The following is a 9,627-nucleotide window of genomic DNA, read 5'->3' on the forward strand; positions in this document are numbered from 1 at the left end:
TGTTCTTGATGTTCATGTTGATTCCACTGTTCATGCGCGCGAGCTGGAGAAGAAGAAGTTCAGGACATTTGGCCACGGTTTCAATCCAGTTTTGGCCACGACTTAGCGTTTCCTATTGTTTGTTAGGGTTAGCGCGCTATTGGTTGCATGCAGCGCTCATGCAGCGCTCTGATTGGCCAGAGCCAATTTAAGTGAAACGCAGCGTATGGTCTTGGCGCCAACAGCCATATTTCAAATTAAATAAATAAATTCAATTAATCCATTTCTTGTTTCAATTTTTATTTCAATTTCATTTCAATCTTTAGAAAATCATATTAAATTGAAAATTGCTCCAAAAAATATGTGGTTTTTTGCATCATGACCCATTTTGTGTCTATTATTTTTTCATCATTTTTCCATAAATTGTGCATGGCTGGAAAATAATTTTCCCTAGGGTTTGTGAACATGTATGCTACTTGTACCTTGCCTTGCTTCTTCATTTGTGAAATGCTGAGTTATTATCCAATGAATCTGAAATTTTACATGTTGAAACTAGACACTTTGCTTGACATTTTAGTGTTGATTTGGTATTTTTGCCATTTGTAGTTTCTGTTTTATGATCATGTGAATGTAGGTGTGACAATTTGTGTCACACCTCTGTTGGTTCATCTTATGTGATGTGTTTGCCTTGCCTATTGATCTCCAAATGCTCTGATTTTTTGTGTGATGCATATTATGGATGTTGTGAATGAGCATGAATTTTCTTGGAATTATTTGCTTGATTTCTGATTTAATTGAGAGTTTTCATTCTGGTTGGTCACATTTGAGCTTTAAAATTGCCTTGAACTTCAATTGATCATGAAATGGATTTGGTATATGATATTGATGTGAGACCTTTTGGATTGTTTCAAGATGTGTTTGAAGTTGATTCATGTTAATTTTCAGCTTCTGTTTTAAATTTTTTCTCCATCTTTGACCCTAGGCTTTGACCTAGTGGTTTGCCTCTCATGTTTGAGCTTTGATTTCAGGTTGAACATCCAAGTTAAATGGTTCATGATGCTCCATCACTTGAGCATTTGATGTTTTCTTTTGACTACTAACATTGTGTGTTTTGTAGGGTTGATAACTCATTTGAGTTTGACTTGTGGCTTATGCCTTTGCTTATTGGGTTTGACTGTTGATATTGACTGTTGTTTGATTGTCTGAGTTGTATACTGATTTGTTTGATGTTTCAACAGGTACATAAGTTGCTTAAGTTCAATTTGAACTTGCTTTTGCTTGGTTGCTTAACCACTTAGGTATAACCTCTCTTCTTCATGTAGTCTGGAAGACCTGTCCTGTTACTTGGGCAGGCACCTGTCTGAAGCCCTCCTTAAGAGGCCATGTTCTTGTGTGTTTATTTTTGTGCTAAGCAGGAAAAGTCCTTTGATAAGGCAATTGGCAGATAAAAGAGATGTGTAATCCATCTCCTGCTATTCAGTGTGTCATCCTTTTGCTCACATAACATGTTGATGCATTGTGGATATTAACCCAAGATCTTATAGAGTCAAATCACTTGTGGAGAAGAGTTCCAACTTTCTGAACTCCCACACATTCTATTGTTTAAAGCTCTCCCAGGCCAGGGATAAGAGCTATGAGGCACACCCCTCATCTCCATTTCATCTGCTTCACCTTAACTCTCAATGTTAAGGTTAAGAGCACAACATACCCCATTCCAGTTGACTTTAAAGTCTAACCTTGCTTGAGCCTAATTGCTTGTATATAGTGTGTGCTAATTGACTTGTTTGTCTGATTGCTTGATTCATCTGTGCATATTTGCTTATGTGTGCCTTTGTGCATTTATCATCATTAATGGTACATCACTTCATAATCATTGTTCATATCTGTGTGATCATCTTGTTTTGAGGAGTCAACTGTAAGTCCATTTATTGGCAGTTGTTTCCTATGACCATTGAGGAGTCAATTGTAAGTCCAGTTATTGGCATTTGTTTCCTGTGATATGGTAGGAGATTGGTGTAAGTCCAGTGATTGGCATCCGGTATCCGGTTTTCTTGTTTTCCTTTGTGAGACTAGTATAAGTCCAGTGATTGGCATCTGGTATCATTGTTTTGTTTTAGGAGATTGGTATAAGTCCAGTTGATTGGCATCCGGCATCCATTATTTGTGCTTCAGTGAGATTGGTGTAAGTCCATTGATTGGCATCCGGTATCCATTTGCTTTGCTCATTTGCTTATTTGCATCATTGCCTATTCCAAAGGAATCACTTGGATCATCTACATATGGTCTCAAGAGGTGAACATCTGAGAAGTTTTACACTCCCTCACCCTCCATCCTTTTGTTTCTTAAACCTCCACTTGCATGTTAATCCAAATTTGAAAACTATTGTGCAAACATTTTCATGTCTTTTCAAATTAGAAACCTAGGCCTTAGGCCTTTGATTTTTCAAACTTCATTTTCACAATACTTCTTTTGAATTGAATTCTAATCATACTTTGACCATCTTTTGTGAATAAATTCTAATTGGTTAATCCAACTCATTCAATTGTTTTGTGGCTTTGTCCATCTTTGATAAGTTTTCATACATTAGCCATAGGTTTGATTTATCCTAGTTGGTTGATGTTAATCTCACCTTTTGTCCTTAGTGATTGAATTGTAAGACTTCCTTGCTTATTATAGGGTTAACCCCTCACTAGCAAGTTGAAGCTTTTCTCACATGGTGGACTTGTTGTTTGTATAAGATTGAGTTTTCTCCCGTGGATAACGAAAGACCTTAGGGCTTTTGTTTAAAATGAACCCACTCATATTTTGGAAATCTTTTAGCCGAACTACGAGGTTTTGATCCTGTAAAGGTACGTAGGCAATGGCTATCCATCCAAACACAAAAATAATAAATTTGTATATTCTTTTTGGGTGCCTAACACCTTCCCATTGCGTAATTTACCCCTTACCCAGATTCTCTGATCTTTTCATTAGTTTTCTATGTGTAAAACTTCTTAGGCTTTTGTTCGCTTTTTAGTCATTCCTTCGGATAAATAAAAGTGCGGTGGCAACTCGATTCTTTGTATGTTTTGCTTTTGGTTTAATCAATAAATCATAAAATGACAAATACACCGCTACACACGGACACATCGAATACGACGACATTCATCTAATAATTTTAAAAAATAAACACGCATTTTTTCAAAGATATCAGTGCTACATAGGCTATACCTATATCCAAATAGATATGCTCTCTTATCATTGTTTAGGCAATAGAGAACACCAAATTATTCTCATTGCATAATCCAAGAAAATGATGGATCAACGTATATTCAATCAATAAATTAATCGGGGGCAATAAGCCACATATGCTACGGGAGCCTAATTCACCTTTTAATCCTCTACAGAAAGAAAAAAAATTAGGACAAAGCAGAGAAATATCAACAGTTGAAATGCAATTACTGCAGCCCTATGGAAATCAATTTTATATTTCATTTCCAATTTGTCTAGTGCAAGGTGACATTTTATCACTGATCAACACTCACATGTTATGCAAGTGATTAACTAAGTAGCACTAACACTTCATTGAAGACACGCATATAGCAATCTATTAACATCAGCTTTTTGAATTCAATTTCACCAAAAGAATCTTGTTAAGTAGACCTGGATTTGCCTTGCCTTTAGATACCTTCATCACCTGCATTTGGACAAAGGTAAATCAAACTATGATAATAAAAGGGGGAAAGTAAAACATTAAATTATTCCAGATCTACAAGTTCATACCTGGCCTGCGAAAAAACCTTGAAGTTTAGTTTTGCCTCCTCGATATTGCTCTACCTGTTTCGGATTCTCTGCAATCACTTTGTCCACCATTTTTTCAATTTCAACAGGATCTGCTATCTGTCATTTCCAAATAATAATCCAATGTAGCTGTGTTTAGAAGAGTGGAGATAGCCCTTTACTTTTGGTTAAGAAAAAAGATAGTAGTTTGCGCTTTTATGCAGATTATAGGCCTTGATGCGTGGCATGGCAGACAAAACTACAGGGGAATACGCGTGAGTCGTGAGTGGGGACTAACCTGAACCAAATCCTTTTTTTCTATGAGTTCCTTGACACTTCCACCCTTGGCTAACAGCTCAAATAGTATCTGCAAACACATGAACAAATTGTAAAAATACAGAATGCAAAAAAGTCCAGAATAACAGATATCTGATTGTTTTTCCTTCTTTTCTAATCCATGCAGACAAATGAATGAAGCAGGCACAACACATGAGCCTAACCATTGTATATTACCGTGTCAATCAAAACCTCATCATGAAAGACATTAGTAAAGTCTAACTAACAAACAAACAAGGTATATATACATTAGATGAAACAGAAAAGGAATGGAAAGGAAAATATATGTTTAATGAATGTAATATATGCAAAGAAACAATTTTCCTGAATACTATATTTACACAATCCATTAAACCTCCAAAAACAGTGCATGATTCTAACAGGAACAAAGTATTAGCCCAATAATTAAACATCACTGTTGGTCAACATATTTTATAAATTAAGCCCCTTGGTCCATAAACACACAATTAATATGCACACAGAATTTAAGTCTCTGGAAAAACAAATGAGAAAAGCTAAAAGATATGAATATGATTAGACATACAACAATATAAATAAGTATGCAGTAATAATTAGTGCAAAAGTGAACTATACCTCCTTCCCAATCTTGCCACTGATGATTCCACCTTTAATGGAACCTATCAACTCGGACAACTCTTCAGGTGTAAGCTTTATGTTATTTATGGTCAGCTTTTCATTTTTCATGAAGGCGGCAATGTCACTCATTATCCAGTTGGCAACCAGCTTTGCATCAGCACCCTTTGCAAGAGTAGCATCAAAAAATTCTGCAATCTAACACATCCATTGAGACAACACAAATCATGTCATTATTAGCTTTTGGACTTTATTGAATTCTCTTTCATTAAGCTGTGTAGCATTTTTATTTTTCAACACATTAGTTAGTTTGTTGCATCTCTGACCATTGTGCATTTAAACAATCAAAATTCTTTGGTGCTGCAAATACACGAAGTTTAAGTGTCTTGCACCTTTTGCCTACATTTACAAAAACACTCCAACAAATGATTCACCATCTCAAGCAAGATTACAAGTTTAGAACGAAAGCTATATAACACTTGTCAGTATCTAAATTGCTAGGAGAGATAGATAGGGGTGAGCTACTTAAGAGTAGACTATAGAATAGAAAAGGAAAAGGAATAAATAGTGGCAGGTAGGACTATTCGCGGTTCGTTCAGAAAGGAAAGCCGAACCAAACGGCAAAAACAGTTCGGTAAAACCAAAACAAACCATTCATGATTTGTCCCAAACCGGACTGAACTAATTCTAAGGTTCAGTGCACCGGGTTCTGAATTTTCATGTCAAACTGGTTCAAAACCAAACATAACCTTTACGAACCAAACTGTTTTTTTTTATGTGAACCGACCTGTTTTTTGTATGTGAACCGAACTGTTGCTACATTTGAACTGATTTTGGAGTTAAGAACCAAACTCATATTTTTTTTACTTTTATTTCTACTCCAAAGTTACATTATTTAATTCTTCTCTAAAGGCAGCAATTGAACATCAAAATCATCATAGTGAACAGTAGAATTCAGCCTCCATAAAGCAATCATAACCTGATTTGCATAAAATTTATTTCAAGCAATTTTAAACAACAAAGCTGAAATTATTTCACTTTGTCCTGTTATTCTGCTCCAAAAAAATATAAAGAGTCTTCATACGAATAAAAGAAACACAAACTAAAATATCACAACAAAAATTGCAGCCATACTCTGCTACTATTGCAACAAACAATCATTCATGCTTTTTACAAATGTCCATTGTTTTGCATTTCCATAGCAACAACAGCCAAAAAGTTGGAAAATAAGAACACGGCTAACAATCTCATCCTAATGGCATAAGTATCAATCATCTACAAAGAGTGGTACCAGTTCCACTAGTGATTGTCTTGAGAGCACAAGTGCACCAATTAAGTCACATACTCTAGTTCTGTGGGGTGGGATGCAATCAACACATGGTTTCTAAGGGGTATAATTCTAATCTTATCTTAGTCATTTCAGGTTTGTAGAGCTTGTTGAGTATGATGACATTGGAAGTGTGTATATTATTGAGCTTAAAGGAACTGGGACATTTTATGCTATGACTGTAATGGATAAGGCTTCTCTTGCTAGCAGAACCAAGCAAAGGCAGCATATGAGAAATGCAGAAACACAAAAAATCCAAAAATGCAAAACCGGAGAACCAATTAAACACAGGAACACATAAATACGAGTTTATCAATTTTGCATGTTAGCTCGATTCAATGACTATTTCATTCTAAATTCCAAATAATACCTGAGTTTCTTTATCTAAATTCTAGTCCTATCAGAACATATATTTTCAGTAATGTGCATCAACTGGTAAAGAATCTAGTAACGCCAGAAAAACAGCAGGTAACTCACATTTTTATCATTAGCTAGGAAAAGAACATCTTGCATGCCTAATCCCATCTTTTCATATCTTCTACGTTTTTCTTCAGGAAGCTCCGGTAAACAATTTTGAATAGCATCCACGTATTCTTGGGAAAGGATTACTGATGGAAGGTCTGGTTCTGGAAAATATCGATAATCAGCGAGGCCTTCCTTTTTTCTCATTGTAATTGTTCTCTAAACAGAATAACAAAAGTTATTATTCTTTAAGAAAAAGAGTATGAGGGAAAAGAAAGCTATCTTGTAGTTGTAACTGCTACAACTCCTAGAATAGATTGTAAACAACAACAATATCACAATATAGTACTAACCTGAGAACCTTCTTCCCAGAGTCGAGTTTCCTGCACTATTTGATCTTCTTGACCTTGACTATGAAGTAATACCTGCCTTGAAATTTCAAAATCAATAGCCCTGCTCATTGACGCAAATGAGTTTAAATTTTTTACTTCAACCTGCCAGAACAACAATTGATCATATTAGCACCTAAATAGGTAATATAATGTACTTGTAATATTATATTGCAACATAAAGCTCGATTAAAATCATTTTTGTGGTACATTATTTCTATAGACAAGTCAACTTTCTTACTCCAAAAAATCAATTTGCAAGAAATACTCTTCATTTTAATCTTTCATTGTTGATAAAAGCTCACAACTTTGTCCAATAACATATTTTCTTGGAAACCAAAACCAAATTAATCTGCTCAGATAATAAATTTCCTTTCCTTCACAAATGTAAAATGTATTGGTTTATAGAGAAAATGTCATTTCAAGGTAATTAACACCCAAAACTTCTCACGCTTCACCTAGTTGCTTACAAATACTTCCACTGCTCCCAAAACACCAATACGGTTCGAAAAAGCTAATAACTACTTTATCTTGTTTATGTGACTCAGGCTTTGGAAAGAACAGAACCAATTGTGAAATAACCTCTAACAGATTATTCCGAGTTTCTAAAATGATAATGAATAATTAGAGTAAGGACAACATTGTCCGACACGGCAACACACCATGTGAATGGCATGTCGAAGCTTCATAGGCCAGAATCAATAAAGTTTCCAAGCAATTTGAACGGCAAGACCAACAAGCTACCTAATAATGAAATGGAGTGCAGCATGAAAAGATTATAATCATTTTTATACCTTTGTCCCAAATTTTGACTGCCCAATGGGTCGTACTGATACATTTACATCACAACGAAGAGAACCTTCTTGCATATTGCCATTGCTCACTCCCAAATACCTAACCAACCTCTGTAATTCTGCTGCATATTCTGATGCTTCAATACCATTTCTCATGTCAGGCTCAGAAACTATCTCTAGCAAAGGTACCCCTGCCCTATTTAGATCAACCTGTGAAAAAATACCATCAAACTTAACATACTTGTATCATCATCATAGATATAAAAGTTATCAAGCCTTTGGTTGTAATCATTCGGGAAAATGAGCGAAACAAAGCATTTAATGTTACAAAACATGCACAATGCAGGAAAAGTATATGAAACTGATCAAACTTAAGATTTTTCAAAATACTTTAAATAAATATAAATGTATCAACGAACAAATGCAGTGGGTCACCCACTCACATTTACCACAATCTAAATGTAAAATAGATAGGATAAACAAATGGCAAGAAATAACCGAAGTTAATTAAATATCAAAACCAATAAATCAGTACCCGAGAGAAATTTCCATTTTCAGCATGCATTAGCTTCCCTGCATCCTCTTCCATATGAACCCTTGTAATGCCAAACCTCTTATGTCCCCCACCAAACTCCAAAGGAATATCAACATCAAGAAAACCCGCAGCAGCAATCGGAACATCAAACTGAGAAATCTGATACCCTTTTGGAAGATCAGGATAAAAATACTGTTTCCTATCAAACTTGGAGTTAAAAGCCAAGTTGCACTTAAGAGCAAGTCCCAGTTTAACAGCAAACTCAATAACCTTAGAGTTCAAAACAGGCAAAGCACCAGGCAAACCCATACAAACCGGACAAATGCTACTGTTCGGAAACGATCCATAACTGTAAGGACAGCTACAAAAGGCTTTGGTGAGTGTAGAAAGCTGAACATGAGTTTCAATACCAATGACAGCTTCGTAATCTTTTGGGATTTTGTCAAGTTTTTTTGATTGTGTACTTGTTGGAACTTTGGTTTGTGTTGCTTTGGTTGTTGTGGAAAAAAAGAAGCGATTTCTTGGTTTGAGTATTGAGGTTGGATAGAGTAGAAAAGGGTGAAATTGAAAGGTTCTGAAAATTGTGTAAGACATTGGAAGAATAGATAGGAACGAAGGAAGTAACTAAACTAAACCCCCGCCTTAAAATCAAAGCTGCATAATCTCGATAACCCAAAATCAAAGAAACCGGATCTGCTACTTTTAAGGCTAAAAAGGTATCATACCTTTGGCGCAATCCATTCGTTGGATACATCAGACGGTGTTAATATTGCCATGGCCTAATTATTTATTTTTTTAAGAAATTAAAATATACAGTATTTAGATGGGGTTCTAAAGAAAAAGACTCCTTTCATTCAGCCGTTTTTTCAATTTATTTTAGAAAACAAGGATTGAAATTGAGTATTTAACATATCGGTTAAAATTGAAAGGAAAGAGTGAGTGAATAGAAAGGAACTAGAAAATGAAGATGCTTTTCTTGCATCTACTATTACCAAAATTATAAAGTTAATATGTACCAAATTTATTTTCATATCCTAATTATAACTAATATAATGGAGTTAATAACTAATATTATTATGATTAAGAGTCATTTAATTAAAAGAGTCTTTAAAAGTCAATTTTTATTTTTTCAAAAGAAATCAACACACTCAACTATATGCAAATGAAAGGTGATAGAGAAAGTTGAATAATCATTCCCTGTTTTGAGAAAATGGAAAGTAATTTCTACGTAAATGCAATAGTGTCGATCAAAACCATTAAAACAATCATTTTGGTGAAGTTCAAAACAATAGTGTCGATCAAAAAGCTTTGTCTTGCATCCTTTTTCCAAACACCATTCGTCGTTGTCGGTGGTCCTAAAAGCTCTGCCGCCTGAAATCCAGGTAAATCTTCTTCTGTCACTTCGATATCTACTTGATATTGTTTTCATTGTTGTTAACTATCTTCATTGTT

The 9,627-nt window shown here is 35.0% G+C and overlaps 1 protein-coding gene across 1 annotated transcript; it reads right to left on the bottom strand.

The window, feature by feature from the left end:
• Positions 1 to 3,420: 3,420 nt before the first annotated feature.
• LOC127119029 (glutamyl-tRNA(Gln) amidotransferase subunit B, chloroplastic/mitochondrial) lies at positions 3,421 to 8,850 on the bottom strand. Its single transcript, XM_051049248.1, has 8 exons — positions 8,176 to 8,850; positions 7,641 to 7,850; positions 6,811 to 6,951; positions 6,473 to 6,676; positions 4,669 to 4,866; positions 4,037 to 4,105; positions 3,742 to 3,858; positions 3,421 to 3,655 (listed from the first exon to the last, which is right to left on the bottom strand). Exons 1-8 carry the CDS (start codon positions 8,767 to 8,769, stop codon positions 3,575 to 3,577), a joined length of 1,614 nt encoding a protein of 537 aa, XP_050905205.1. The 5' UTR covers positions 8,770 to 8,850; the 3' UTR covers positions 3,421 to 3,574.
• Positions 8,851 to 9,627: the final 777 nt, after the last annotated feature.

Source organism: Lathyrus oleraceus, chromosome 2 (genome assembly GCF_024323335.1).
Source record: "Lathyrus oleraceus cultivar Zhongwan6 chromosome 2, CAAS_Psat_ZW6_1.0, whole genome shotgun sequence".
In the NCBI taxonomy this organism is placed as follows: domain Eukaryota; kingdom Viridiplantae; phylum Streptophyta; class Magnoliopsida; order Fabales; family Fabaceae; genus Lathyrus; species Lathyrus oleraceus.

Excerpts from the sequence above, each read along its gene's own strand:
- LOC127119029 (XM_051049248.1), bottom strand. The coding sequence starts at position 8,769 with ATGTCTTACACAATTTTCAGAACCTTTCAATTTCACCCTTTTCTACTC. Across the intron at positions 6,952-7,640 it reads AGTCAAAATTTGGGACAAAG|GTTGAAGTAAAAAATTTAAA; the intron begins GTATAAAAATGA and ends TTGTTCTGGCAG. Across the intron at positions 6,677-6,810 it reads TCTGGGAAGAAGGTTCTCAG|AGAACAATTACAATGAGAAA; the intron begins GTTAGTACTATA and ends TATTCTGTTTAG.